At 37.8% G+C, this 15,703-nt stretch overlaps 1 protein-coding gene across 1 annotated transcript in view; it reads right to left on the reverse strand.

Annotated features, from left to right (window-relative positions):
* Positions 1–15,703, reverse strand: part of kif6 (kinesin family member 6) — a 55,861-nt gene that overhangs the window by 35,358 nt on the left and 4,800 nt on the right. Inside the window, exons 4-9 of the mRNA XM_037694568.1 lie at positions 10,649–10,796; positions 10,325–10,434; positions 7,398–7,527; positions 4,352–4,558; positions 3,565–3,708; positions 2,734–2,820 (exon numbers count right to left, since the gene is read on the reverse strand). Coding sequence (XP_037550496.1) covers positions 2,734–2,820; positions 3,565–3,708; positions 4,352–4,558; positions 7,398–7,527; positions 10,325–10,434; positions 10,649–10,796 — 826 coding nt within the window. The remainder of the gene's footprint in view (positions 1–2,733; positions 2,821–3,564; positions 3,709–4,351; positions 4,559–7,397; positions 7,528–10,324; positions 10,435–10,648; positions 10,797–15,703) is intronic.

The following is a 15,703-nucleotide window of genomic DNA, read 5'->3' on the forward strand; positions in this document are numbered from 1 at the left end:
AGGTCAAAGGCCAGACTGAGTGATCTAACACAAAATGAATACAGGTATTTCAGCTGACATACTTTCTAACTGGAAAATCAAAACCAGTGAAACAGACAGACACTCAGCTCAAGATGCTTGTGAAAAGAAACAGACCTGCTTTGTGGTTTTGGTATGGTGCCACATTTCTAAACAAAAATTCTGCCCCTAATCCACCCATATCACATGTTTGAACATTCAATATCATGGTTGACCATTCCTGACCAAAGCAGCTCCCTGTCTGTCTTTTTTGGGGGAACCACTCCGTCTGATGTTAATTCTCCCAGCTGCATCCTTAAAAATCTGACCGCCAGTTGTTGGTCAGCGGAATGATGCAGTTTATTTCAGAGCACCAGTCCCACGCTGGCCTTTCAAAACCACAATGGGCTTACACTTACATACACTCTAAAATAAAAACAGACCCAGATCATGTGACTGATTATGGCGTTTTTTTAAAACTCATGACAGAGCAACAATGTAGCATTTTGGCATGAAGATATAAATTTATTCTATCTACAGTGTGTCTATCACTGTCTACATGCTGACTAACATAATACTCAATTAACTATGAAGCATTAACACAGTCCAAACTTAAAATTACCTCCTCTTCTTGTGCACAAAACCACCCACAGTGAACTGTAAGCACTGACTACAGCATAACCATAGGTTTTACACTAAGTGCTTGTATACAATATTACACAAAGTCTCGCTCAAACATGCTGCTCTTTTTATGAGAGGAGAGGAGACAAAGTTTTTCATTACCCCTTTCGGCAAGGTTCATATCCTCCACCAGAGAAAAAAATAAAAAAATACACATTGTCTTTGTTTCCTAAATTACACAACTGATTATTTTCTAAAAGGCTGCTCATCATATTGACAAGACAAGAAAATTCAAGGAATTTTCACACTCACTTTCTAAAAATGTTTCTCTGGTTAGTGATAAGAAGTCTCTGTTTGTTTAACAGGTAGACTCTAATAAGGAGTGGTCTCTTCAAGCTAACAAGTAAGCCTCTAAGTAGTTAGACTTTAGGAGGAAAGTCAACTAACATTGCAATTGGCCTTCATTGAAATGCGAAAAGTTAACGTATACGGGCAAACCAGTTCAACTTACATTAGGCATTCTTACACATAAAGCTCAAGTTTCACTTAAGTACACAACACAAATGTGGCAGCAAGTTGTGAACACATCCAATAACAGCAAAAAATCCCCACTGACTGAAACAGACCAGCATCATTCTTGCCTAAAGCTGACCTTAGTGCCCTTAGAGAAACTAACAACCTTATATGGTGCAGTCACTGTGGCAGACATTATTATATCCACAGGTCACTTTTCAGCACTTGATTCTTTCGCTGTTCCATAAGTGACTTAGTAAATATTTTGTCTGGTCTGGCCAGTTTCCTGCTGTATGGAAATCTATTGAGTATCCTGTAGTAGGAAAACCATTCAGTCAATGTGGCAAACACTTAAGAAAAGTAGACAGTTTCAAATCAGTTACGAAAAGCTTCAAGTCCAAAAGTCAGTCAAGCAGACAGCACCACCCCAAACCCCAATGAATAACACTGTTAGTTTTATGCTGCAGGCTTTGCGATGTTGTCATCTCAGTAAGCCAGAAAGAGATACAGTTTGGAAAAAGAACCAGCAAACAAAATGAGAAACACACTATGTATCCATAAACAGAGACAAGAAGTTTGTCCATGGAGCTTGGCTTTGCCTGGAGCTGTAACCGTGTCGAACCCAGTTGGGAGCAGCCAGACACTGTCACAATTACTGGGCCAGCCGCAGACTCTCTTAAAAATACCTCTGTAGGGTTTGCAAGTGGCCAGCCAAATCTCAGTAGCAGTAATACAGTAGCAGTTTATTCTGCGGCAGCTCTAGGCAGACGACATGGATATGGTATGGCTGGTATGGCTTATAACTGATGCCCCCAGAGGTCTTTTCAACAACTACCAGACTTAATAGAAGATAAATTCCTGTCAGAATGGTGAAACTACTATGTGAACTTAATTTTGCCACTCACGTGACAAATTTTAATGCAAAGCAGTTAAATGAGCATGCATTTGGACTTTGTAAAATAATAATAATAAAAAAAATCTATAATTGTAAGATCCCTGCAGTCATCTTCTCAAGATTTTTCTCCAACTTAGTAAAACATCAATACATACTGAAAAAAAAAAAAAAAAAAAAAAAAAAAATCTGCTAACCCTGTTTAAAACTGTCCTCAAATCAACTTCTGGACAGAAAACTTGTTTTATGCATTCAGTTTGTACTTTCTTTCAACAAAGTGTAGAAATAGTTGTACACATTACTTCTTTGGTGATTTCTTTTCTCTACAGGATGTTAGGCATTAGGATAAAATATGCTAAATAAAAACTGTTTGCATGTAAACAAGATAGAAAGCATTGCAAACAGGACAAGTGTGCAGTCTAAATATCACGAGATAAATAGAAGTTTGAGTCTTGAAGGTTTGAAAACTGTTGCTTTGAGAATGACTGAGCAACTCTAAAAACATCTAAATCTGATGGTGAAAGATTAGACACATGCTGGGTTAGATTTTGTTACAAGTAGAATCACGGTTCTTACAACATGAGTGGCTCATCAGAGCCATATGGTTTAAATGGATCGTCTGGTCATGTGAAAAAAAAAAAAAGTTATGCCTTTGTGGTGTGATTGGTGTTTGAAGCAATTGTTGAAGTATGAGTGTCTGGCAGACTCACCAGGGCAGGATCCATCTCTTCATTCAGTATCGCCTCATTCTTAATGAGAGCCACACGCTGAGCAAAGCGACACGTAGAGATGGATTCCTGGTAAAAAACAGTTTTAACAATGTGTCATTATTTATAGGGATGCACAATATTGGATTTTTGGCCGATATCCGATATGCCAATATGTTATAACTTATTTGGTCAATAACCGATACCAATACCGATACCTAATTACAGAGATTACATAGCTTTCTCTGCTGTGGAATTAAAATACTATGTTGTTCTGCATGGTCTTTGTCAATTTAGCCTGCTACCAAATGCAGATGCCAAAAAAGTAGCTGAAAATGATGTAACACTTCAACTTGGATTATGTTTAATGTCAAATTTATTCATGACATTTACTCTCTCTAACACAATGACAACAATCGAACGGTCATACAAAAACAGCGCCTTACAGAAACAGAGCCTTTTATATCAGTGAGTTATTTTGATGGAATGGCCGATGTCCGATATTTAACATTTTCACTAATATCGGCCGATACCGATACCATGCAGATAAGATTGTGCATCCCTAATTATTTATCTGCAAAATACACATAAATGCAAATGCTGCTGCTTCAAGAGAAGCTAGAAAGTTATGTACATACATTTACAATTGACATTTACAAATAATGTGCATTTCCTAAATTATCCCATTTGACTCAGGACTTTATTTGAAATAGGCTTTATGTTTTGATCCAATTTTCCATTGATTTTCCATGTTTCTTTCTTTTTTTTTTAATTATTGTTCTTATTTTTTAACAGAATATTGTGCATGAAAATGACCGCGTTGCTCATCCTCACATCAAGGTTCCTTTTGTCAACTGCCAGCGTGGCGATCATAGTCGTCATGCAGTTGCCCCCAAGGCTGTCCCTCAAAACCGATGTCAACATTGAGTTTCTGTATGGGATGTGGGAGCGGTTCTTCTCTGACAATGCTATTATCACCTGAGGAGAACAAAGTAAAAGACATATTTGTAAAACAATACATACAGTGGCAGTCACACGTTTTGACACAAAGATCTTAAATACTCATGGGAACAGTAACAAGTTCTACAACCCCAAATCAGAGAAAGCTCAAATAGTTAGGAAATTATAAATATATAAAATCAGTCATTATTACAATTACTTCGACTTTGATTTTAACAGTTACAATAAAAGGTAATTCTTATTTTGAATCATTATCTTTATTTCATTTGATTATACCATATTATTCCCTGCACTTCAAACCAGTGACATGTTATAAAAAAAATTGGGATGCTGAAGATTTCACAATTTTGTAACGTTGCTATTCCCTTTAGCCATACTTAAAATGTTCTGGAGCTGAGCATACTAGGAAATAAAGAATTGCAGTTGCTATTTTGTACCTCTATTATATGAAAATATCAGAAAGCCTTCAACAATACATGATCACCTCATTTTAGTTTCACAATTTCTTGTTTGGATTTGCTTTTGAGACATTGACCACAGATATTTAAAACATGCAGAAGTTTTTAAAAGCACATGAATTTATGATGAAATCCTCACACTCAAACTGAAAGGGTAAAAATACCTGTCTATTATTTTTAATATTAAAAATACAAGTGTCCACCTGCTCCAGATAGTGGAGTGAGAGGTTGATATATTTGGCCTCAGTGAGTAGCTGCCCATCTAGACCTGTCTTGCTAACCCGGTCCGACCCAGCCAGGTCCACCAGGTGGAGTTTGGATTGCCGCAGGGTGGCCGAGCCAGGTTCACGCCTGCAGATGTGCACGGTAAAAATACAGTGTGAGCGAGTGGAAGCCTGGTTCATGGGAGTCTGAGGAGGACAAAGAGAAAAGGATGTAAAGCATATTTTAGAAAATTCTAAAATATTATCAAAGTATTTTAAATACACAATTACCAGTGCAGAAATTCTCCATTTGTATTATTTGACAAACTTTTTTTTTTTCTCTGCTTGAAAAATAAGTTGCAGAGTTCCACAAGACATTTCTGGGTCATTAAATTTGAAAGTATTTACTGACAATTCGTTCAGGCGTAAACTTGCCAACACTTGCTTGTTAGGATTATGACAGCTTCTGACAGATCTTTCACCATCTTAACTTGCTGTTGTCACCTCTTTCCTCTGTCCAAATTCCCTTCACTCTGCATGTGTCTGAGTTTGACCCAATGGGTAGCCTTTTGTAATTTGAGACAGCCTTTAGATGTATATATGAGGCACAGGTGGAAGGTCAAGGGTAGAGATAAAGAGTCCTACTTTAGAAAAGAATTGGTTCCAACCTCTAAACCAATAATAAACATTAATCAGGTTTGTAGATAAGTTTAAATGATATACTGGGCTGTTAGGTTCATATATTCAATATTTAATGAAATAAATCTTCATGTAAATATTGAAATTGTTTCAAATTTGAGATTAAAATATCTGCTTAAGTGTCAATACAAGATTTTTGAGTGAATATTTTAGACAATGTAAAGGTTTAGATGTTTGAAATTCTGCAAATGCACAAAGTAAAAGTAACATTGTTGTTGTTTACCGCTGGTTAAAAATGAGACAGATTATAATATTTTTATTTTTTATTTTATTTTACCAAAAACTAGAAAACACGAACGTGTTTTACCGATACTTATATAATTGGTGTCATGATTCATTAGGCATAGGTGTTTTATTACTAGTTTTTTTGGTGATCTGGCTCAATTCTATCATGAATTGCACTAAACATTTGGCCTTAACGTAGCCAAACCAAATCAAAATTGTTAAACATAAGGAAACCTATAAAAACTGCCATTTATTTTAAACAATTTGAGGGAAAAAAATCTAACCAAAACCAAAGCATACACATTTCACATACAGCTCAAAAGTTTGGAACTATTCAAATACTTTTATGCACTCAATTAAGTAAAGAAATACTTTAAATTATCAGTGGCTTTTAAATAAAATAATAATCTGTACAAGTGCTCACGATTGACAGTTAAAAGTCTTCACACACACTGGCAGCTGCTCGCAGATAAGAAGCAGTTTAATTGCTCTTATCTTTGGCTGTTATCTCAATTGAACCAGAGTAATTATCAACACACTGGGCACTACGAGAGTCCGAGTGTGCACTTCACTCTAATTTTACCAGAGGTGACAAAGTTCAAAAAATAAGAACAGACGTGTACAGGCATCTGGTGCAGGGTGCGTGTGTGTGTGTTTTTTCTTTCTAAACAATCATAAACTGGAAGGATATATACAGAGGAAACAGTTCAAAAGTGCTCTTAGCTGTGAAATTCTTCGAGACAATGCAACCTCGCTGGAGCCTGAACTAACCACATGTTCTGTACTACACTGACCACACACAGTGCTGAAGTGGCTCAGCAGAAAGTGAAATCTGGTGTTAAAAATGCACAGCATTAATGACTGAGTTAATAGGAGCAAAGTTTGAATTTAGCCAAACTACTATACACCTTACCCTCCGCAATAAGTTCAGGAGGAAGTTAAAGTGTCCTACACTGAAGGGCGAGCATCTCAAGACTTTTAGTTAAGGAAAGCGAGTCAGAAAAGACCAGAAGAGAGGAAACACTTCCTGTTGAATTGACAGAGGGGTGAGGAGTTGGGAAGATGTATTTTATTTCCTGTCTAATAAAAGGGAAGAGGGGATTGCTGAGCCTCAAAGAGAATGAGCTCATGGTCTGTTGAGTTTGGCATGGATGAATGCGTCATGTTTTATCCACATGGCTGAGATCAAGAGAAGAAAGGAAGGCATTGCTGTTAAATTTACTGAAAGCCGTTGGGGAGCGCAAACTTTTTGGAGCATTTTGTAATACATGAGTTAATGTTAGAGGTTCTTTGTTTGCTTTAGGCTCAAGAGAAACTTCTTGGTGATAAAGTCCCAGAGAGAACGAGTAAGCAAAACTTTCTGTGTGGGTGGAATACTGTGGGGTCCACTGGTCATGGTGGAACTCATACGCTAAGAATGCATTTAAACTGAAATATTCCTCGTTTTACAAGGCTGGGATAGTGTCCCCCAGGTAGCTACAACAAATGCATACTGTTTTGGTAATGGGTTTCTTTTGGTTCAAATGTGTGATTACTGGTTAACAAATGTACTATATCATCTTACAAAACCTTTTCAAACTAGCTACTGAACCATTTCAGAAAAAAAAAAGAAAGAAAGAAATGTCGTCACATATCCAATAACTGCCACATCAAAAGTTCAATAATGAAAAGCAAAACTAACTGGAACCCTATTATCAAGATCACTTTTACTGTCTTTTTTTTTTTTAGAATAAACTAGTAACAGAAATAAACAAGGTGCGATCAGCTCTTCGCCCCAAAACCTCAAGTTACAAAGCAAAAGCTGACCCACCTCAGAGTAATCGGTGTGGGGAGTCTGAACAAGTAGAGAGGAAAAAAAGAAAACACCACAACATAAAGATAAATTACAGAGGAAAAACTGTTTTTACAGGGGAAAGGAGCTGATGAAAGAGCCTAAAGAGAACTAAAATAATATTTTAAAGGGGTCCTAAGGTAGCTTTCAGAATGCATATTGCATGTCAGGAACAAAAAATAACTTTTATAACACTTTCCCTGGGAGTGGTCAGTGGCATTTTTGCTTATTATTTACACTACTGATGAACACTGCCTGCATGTTTGTGTGTGTGTGTTCCTTGTTTCTTACTTCTGCAATCATACGATTGGTGTCACCCAGGAAGAGGAGATTCAGAGCCTCCTCTTCGTTTGCCGACTGCTGCAGAGACAAGTTCCTGAGATGGATGTTCTGTTCTGGATCCTCTCTTATTATTACTTTTCTAAAACAAAAAATAAAAGTGTAAAACTGTCTAACAAAGACTATTTCATAAAGCATTCATAGTACATCCATTCATCCATCCATCCATCCATTATCTTTACCCGCTTGTTCTATTTTGGGTCACGGGGGTCGCTGGTGCCCATGTCCAGCAATCACTGTGCGAGGGGCGGGGTACACCCTGGACGGGTCACAAGTCCATCACAGGGCCACATAGAGACAAACGAGACAAACAACCATTCACTCTCTCACTCACACCTAGGGACAATTTAGTTACCAATCAGCCTAACATGCATGTTTTTGGTCTGTGGGAGGAAACCGGAGCACCCGGAGAAAACCCACGCATGCACGGAGAGAACATGCAAACTCCACCCAGAAAGGCCCCTGGACCGGGGTTTGAACCAAGGACCTGCTCACTGAGAGGCAGCAGTTCTACCAGTTGCGCCACCGTGCTGCTACATACATTCAATTCAATTCAAAATACTTTATTAATCCCAGAAGGAAATTAAGTGTTGTTGTAGCTCATCATTCTGGTTTCATTCAGGAGTTGTTAGATGCTGATAGCTGTGGGCAGGAAGGATCTCCTGCAGCGAATCCGAAGAATTTGGCCATAGATACCGATCCGTCCACCCGGATCCAGCTTGCTGTCAGATCCGGCGGGCCTCTTGTTTCTCCTGGGCAGCAGGACTGCCAGAAAGCTCCTCGTCGCCACAGACAGCTGAAGGTGTCGGGGTATGATCCCGGTCCTCCTTTTGTCATGAGCCGAGTTTCCCACCAGCTTCATGATCTCGGCGGTCAGGTACTCGAGCACCACCACCAGGTTGATGGGAATTCGTTCACGGAGCCATCATCCGATATCAGAGGAAATAATCATCCAAAAAAAAGTGATTTACATCCAGAAAAAAAAGGAATTAAAGTTTTCAAAAGCAATACCTCAGAATGAAACATGAGACATTACAATTAAATTATAAAGTGTTACTTTTTTAACGCATTCTATTTATAATCATGAAACCACGTTAAGTACAAAATTGATTTTGAAGCAAAAAATACATTTTCTTTGCTTCAAATCAGTCAAATCCCAACAATGTAAGAACAGTTGGTTATTAAAAATAAAACTGCTGCCAGTTTTGCAATACAGCTTATTATAGCTAAGCCCAAAATGAAAAGTTATACATAACTATCAAATATAATGTTAAATCTGGTCAAAATGTGTCGTATAATTGTTTGATTATTTTGTGCATTAAAGACTTGTTGCAATCTTATACAAACATTCTCCAGGAGGAAATTCTGAATGTAAGAATGATAAATGGACTGTACATATATATCACCTTTCTATCTTATCAAGATACTCAAAGCACTTTACACTACAGTACAATCTGTGCCCTCATTTACCCATTCATACAGCACTCTACTAGATCTGTACAAAAAATAATCAGTGCTTTAGCACATTCATACACCGATAGGACACACATCGGAGGCAACGAGGGGTTCAGTGTCTTGTCCAAGGACACTTCAGCATGTGACTGCTGGTGGAATAGAACCCACAACTCTTGCATTGGATGATGACTGCTCTAACCACCCAGCCACAGTCGCCTAGTTAGTTTAAGTACTTAAACTAAAATAAATATATAAATAAAAGGAAGGCAATACTACAAAGTTCACTGACAACCACAATAACCAAACAAACAGAAAAACAAGTAATTATGTCAGTATGTCAACTATTTACCTCTAATCACTTTGGCGTCATGCGGCACTAAATGCAGACCACATATGCAGGTCAGTGTGGGCTGTAGCCCTGTCTGACATGTGATTTATCTATATGGGGGTTCATAATGTAATAACAGGCAGGGTTTGGTTGTAGAAACAAACAGGTGGCTGTTTCTTGCCCACATAAGACAATCTGAAACACAGTGTCCTTTAACAGATGGAGCTGAATGACTACTATGGTCCTACTATATCATTTCCATCCAGCCACCAGTGATGTGATAGCGTGACTGTTTGACTGACAAGTCGAACGGGGAGGAATGACTGGAGAACACATGCAGATAATTATGTTAACATGTGTAGGTAATTGAGGTGGTCTGATAAAACAGTATTAATCTTATTGTAATTAAGCGGCTGTGTCCTGGCAGGGTAATTTTCCTAAACACTCACGCCAGCCCTAAATATAATTTAATTATTGTACTTTCGCAAAAATGATATAAACATGGCATGAATGAAGGTAATTTGCAGATTTTCAGGAATTCAAACAATGGAAAACTGAAAGCACGATGAAAACAGATGAAGAGTAGGAATGTACGTAATATAAGAAAAACTGTGCTGGTATGTCAACGAGAAATGAGGGGTTACTGTAAGGAGGGGGAGAGACAGCTAAAGGGAAAATATGTCAGTGCCACAACCTCCTCTTGAATCAGCAAGTGTAGCCACAGCATGGTTAACAGCGGGTACTGTCTATTTCCAGAAGACTGTGATTTGTGGGTATTTAAAGTTTGAGTTGGGTTCTTAGCAGAAGGACAAACTTCAAAATTAGGTCTGTGCCTGGAAGTCCTGCTTTAATATTAAGTGTTGAAAATAGAAAAAGAGAGGGAACAAAAAGGACAAAAGAAGATCAGATTCAACCTTCTAAACAGATGAAGTTAGTAGAGTGATTTATAGACAAAAAATAAAATGAGAAAAGTCTGAACAGTAAGAAAGAAATAGACAAATTAACAAGAAAGCAGCCAGAACAAAAAAGCAAGATAAATTAAAAACTGGAGCATTAAGGGAAAAGCATTAAAAAATATATAGTGTTAAAGACTGACGGGAGGTCCTCCAGTCGAGATGCCTCGTGCCGGGAATCCAAAAGGTCATACCCCACCTCATTGTAGATCTCCAGGTAGGATATGTGTGTGGTGTATACCATGCTGCTGTCCTGTGAAGCAAAATTAAATGATCTAAAACCAGAAAAGAGATTGATACATTAACGTATGGAAGAGGCTTTTGACAGTTTTGTTAGGAATCAATAGCAAATGATAAAGATTACAAAATGTAATGCACATTTATATTATTTACATGCATTTTTTTATAATAAGTGAGCATTTCATTTAACAAATGTTTAAGTGAAAAGCAGACAAGACTCAGCTAACCTCATTGAAGTGCTCGTACAGGTAGGACAGAGTGCGAGGAATTATGCCACGGTCACAGTATCGTTCGGCGCCCCCTGTGATGGTGAAGGTTTTTCCGCTGCCTGTCTGGCCGTAAGCAAATATGGTGCCATTATAGCCAGCCAGTACACTGCACAGAAACCAGTAATAGGCACTGAGAAAACCTGCCACAATCAACTGCAATACAAAGAAGCTAATTTAGCTACATAAACCTTTGTTGGTGAAGACCAGCTGTAAATGATTTCCCCTTTTTTCCTTCCAAACACAATGTTTGTGATGTAACGTAACTTAAAGATGTGTGAAAAAGGTTTTAATTGTCTGTATATGTTGATGAATTATTTGTGCTTTGCATGTAATGCTTCATATGACATCAACTTTTTAACTTCTTAAACTGTTCCAAGCAAGCACTAAGAGTCTCTATGAATTAAAAGTGACACTTGAAACCCACAGAAAAGCATGGCAGTGAATTCAGAGCTGCTATGGCGGCAGACATCTGGAATGCCTTGGAGCGTGAATGACAGAAAAAGCCCAAACCCTCTCAACTAGGCAAGGGTCTGGTGAACTTTGGTTTGGCACATAGCTGCCCTTCTACACGTGTACAAAACCATGGAAACCAGCGATATTCCAAAATAATGGAACTCCTAAAAGACATGATATATACTGTACGTTTTTTGTCGTTTTGCTTTGTTTTGTTTTTTGAATGTCCAGATATATGAGTATTTTAAAAAAAGTAGGTTTTTTTTGGTCTTGGAAATAAAAGAAGAAATATTGATAAAATGAGAAAGAGGCCTCAGAGCTTGAATCAAAGTGTGAATAAACTCAGTGACTTGCCTCTTTTGAGAAAAAGAATATCTTTATAGTATTTTACGAAACCAATTTACCAATAAACTTAAGCTTCCCACTTCTATTGAATATGTCATTCCAGTGTTTGAGTAGTGGGTGGATTTGCTTTGATATTTGCTGTACAATCCCACACCTTGCATGAGAGCAGTAAGGGGAAAAAAAAGCAGCATGTCAGCTATAAAAGCACTTGTCCACTCAGGAGAAGGGTGGTCCGTTAGTCGTACTTGGGCAGCCAATGGGCATCAGTTCAGTCTAGCGTGAGTCAGAAGTGATTGGCACAGGGGAAGAAAAGATGTTGGCTCAGTGTTTAACTGAATGTCAGTTCTAATGATGCGGCCTGGGTCCAGCCACTGAGGCTTGGGCGTCTCTCAGTGCTTGTTCCTGTTTACACCTCAGCTTTCCTGGCGACTGAACAGAACCTCGTTCTTGTTTAAACTTTAGCCACAGTTTTCAATGCCCTCTGAAGCGGGATTAGGAGACTGTCTTGCCAAACTATTATTGGTTACACAGTTTCTTTCTCTCCAACAATTAGTAATGCTGGTTTATCTTTAAACTACTGTGCTGAAGATAAAGATTTTTTTTCACACCACAGCAGAGACAGAGGAGCCCTTATGTTGTTGCAGTTGTGTGTCATACCACACGCCTTGTGGGTGTAAGAAATGGTAGTTGCCCAGATTGGCATCCACAGCGGGGTTTTTTTTTTTGTTTGTTTTGTTTGTTTGTTTATTTTGTGTGTGTTAAGTTAAGCAAATTTAGGCTCGTCACTCTTACCCCACTTCTTCATGGACTTATTTGTTTTGGGACATTCGTTCTCAATGGTCGCCTGTGCAGCCCACACTGACTGTGGACTGAGGGACAGAATTTGATATATGACGGGGGTTTTTTTTGTTTGTTTGTTTTTTATCTGGCATTATGCTTTGTGTTGTGCTGGAGTGATGTTTGGGGTTGAACCATCATCCAGAGTGGGGGTAGTGATGTCAGCTTGGAAGCTGCATTTGCAGAGCCTGTTGTATTTGTACTAGGAGGGTGTTGTTCCCCCGCCCCTCTCTGTTTTGAGTAGAGCGAAGGTGGCTGTAACAATGAAGAAGCTGCTGCTTTCTCTTTCGCCATTGTTGAAAATAAAGTTGTGCCGTTGGAGTAACATAGTACACCTGTTCAGCCTCTGTACTACAGTTAAGAAATCACTGAACAGGGAACAAAACTAAAAATGGGCAGCTGATCTTATGCTGCCGATTTATTTCATGCTGCCGTGTTCATTGTACTCATGTGCTCACACAGACTCATGTTCGTGCTGCCGTTGTTGGGCGTACTGGTTTGAAGTGCTTAGTGTATTCTTAGTTTAGCATGTTTTTTAGTTCATATCTTAGATCTTATTACTGTTTTTCTTTACAATTTATACTTTTGTTGGTTGTAACTGGGACCCTGTGTACACGATTTCATTCCACCACATGTACCAAATATGGTGCAAACAACAAATAAAGAAACTTTGACTAACTTCAACTTATGGCTAAAAGGTTTAAACATGCCAATTATGATGAATCCTACAAACAGAAATAATTTAAAAAGAAAGTGATAAGTGATGCTAGATGAGAGAATAGGTGTACATATGTATTAGTTTCAGATAGAGAGCAAAAATATAGCTATTTAAAAAGACTCCGGACTAAACCTTAATAAGTATTCCCAAACAATACAGGCTTTATAAATAATATTGTGCCATGTCAACTTTTTTTTTCCTTCTTCTCATGATTACCAATGTGTTTTGGTTTCCACTGGGTTTCACAATAATACGTTTGAGTCAGCCCTAGTTTCTGTCAAAGCACTGCAGAGGGTGAACTCCAGCCAGAGAGAGCATGAGCAATCTTGAGAAATAAAAATACACCAAGTGTAAATTAAACATCTAGAATAGCAAAATTTACATTTTTGAACCATAATAGGCTTCAGGTTTTACTTGTCTGATTAGTAAAGTCAGTGCTTGGAAGCTAGATGGGAGGAGAAGAGAGAAAAAAATGACTCCAAATGCAGATTTATTTAAAGCACGAGCTGGAATCTGTCATAAAAAAATATTTCAGTCAGATTTGTGAACTTTTAATGCCCATAAAAGAAAGCAAAATCCCTGAAGGTGTATTCCAACACAAAAAGCCTTTATCTAATTAAATGTGTAGCTCTTTGATTTGTTTAAATTAGTTTGATGGAAAGTCCTAAAATGATGCTGTGATTGCTTTTGAAAGCATTCTTTCAGAACTATTTACCCTATTGTCTCATGGGTTTTAGCTTCAGAAGTAGAATTTCAAAGAGCTGGACTCACAGTGGACTAAGAAATGCCTAACTGGTGAGACAGACTGGTCATGACTAGACAGAATGACTAGCATCCTCAAGACTGCAGACATAATACTCATATCATTAACAAAAAAATAAATAAAAATGCAAAACTCAACTGGCTGTGACTTTATCTTGATATATACCATCTGCCAAAACCAAAGGGAACTACTAAAATGATGGCCAGAGAGGGCAACCTAATACCAAATCAGTGAACAATTGTGAATCAAGTCAGACTCATCTTAGTCTTCAGTCAACCATTCCAGACATCTAACTGTTTTTATTGTCTTAATAGCCAAAATAATACAAAGCACTTGTGGGATTCCACAACTAGGTCCCATTGTGACTAAAGAAGACTGAGTGGAATGTCAGGAAGATGATAGCGCAAACTGTGTGGTGAAAGGAAATGTTTGTAAGAAGAAAAAGAGAAAGAACATTGTTACCATGATGACAAAATCAACATTTGATCACAGGAAATTCCATTTCTTGCTGGCTTTTTTCTGTTTTGAAACTATATCCATGAAGGCGGTAAGCAAATGTCACACACAGTAAGGATTTTTCACAGCTAAAATTGAGTTTAACTGGTATTTACAACATGCTTAGAGACCTAATTGTATTACTAAGGCAAAAACATATACAGTGATAGATTAAAAAGTATATTATTACAAAACCTGATAAGCTTTATAACTCATTGTTTATTTAAGTTGATGTTAAATGTATAAATTTCACTCAAATCCCTGCTTTCCTTAAAGCTTTAAATACTGTATTTTCATGTTCTTCTTTCACTTTGTGCACAGACATAAATAACTGGGTAACAGTGAGATGATACTTTAGGCCAAACTCCAAAATCACTGACAAGTGAGCAAGGTAACATACTGTAAAAAAACAAAGTGTGAGCTCTTAAATTTATTTTGATGAAGGCAGAGAAAATGGCTTCAGGCAAGGGTGAGACTGACTTTAGTGGTCAAATAGCAATGGTTTGATAACAAAGTCAGTTATCATTAAAACAGTGTTTATTTGGAGGCAAGCCTGGTGTTCTGTGGTGTAAGGAGGAACAACTGGTAAACCAGAAATAGGGACAATGGAGCCTTCAGCTGTGACGCACAAAAACATTCAGGGCTGGTCTCTTAGAGAGGTGAGGAAACAAGTAGAAACAGTTTTTTTTTTAAGAAATGCTGCTCAAAGATTTGCTGTTGGCAATAACGTAAAGAAGATGTTAGTCTGACACATTCCATCCATGATATGCAATTGCACATTTTCATATTATCTTACAACATAGATCTAAAACGTAGATTTAACAGGCTGGTGAGAAAAGCTGGTTCTGCGTTGGGAACAGAGCTCCTTACATCAGTGGCAGAGAAAAGGGCCCTCAGTAAGCTGCTATCCATTATTGATAACACTGACCATCCTCTATATGACGTCATCATGAAGCAGAGAAGCTGCTGTCCCAGCCCTGCTCCATGGACAGATTCAGGAAGTCCTTTGTCCATCATGCCGTCAGATTGTTCAACTCTTCCACGTAAAGTAAAAATGGAGCCTTGTAAATCTGCAGCACCCCAGATGCATATGTATGTATATATACATATACATGTACATATGCATATGTATATACATGTATATGTGCATGTATGCTTAGTTTTGTATGTATGCATGCATATATAATGTTAATCATGAATGTAGTACTCCCTACCACCTTGTGCATTTTGTCTTTTTCCAAATCTGTGTATTCAACATTTTTTTATTTTATTATTTTATATGTATTGTTTTCTGTATAATTAGAACATACTATTGGATGCTTCGAATTTCTCTCCTGGAATGAATGAATGAATGAAGTGAGTGAGTGAGTGAGTGAGTGAGTGAGTGAGTGAGTGAGTGAGT

Source organism: Nematolebias whitei, chromosome 21 (genome assembly GCF_014905685.2).
Source record: "Nematolebias whitei isolate Nwh7 chromosome 21, NemWhi1, whole genome shotgun sequence".
NCBI lineage: Eukaryota > Metazoa > Chordata > Actinopteri > Cyprinodontiformes > Rivulidae > Nematolebias > Nematolebias whitei.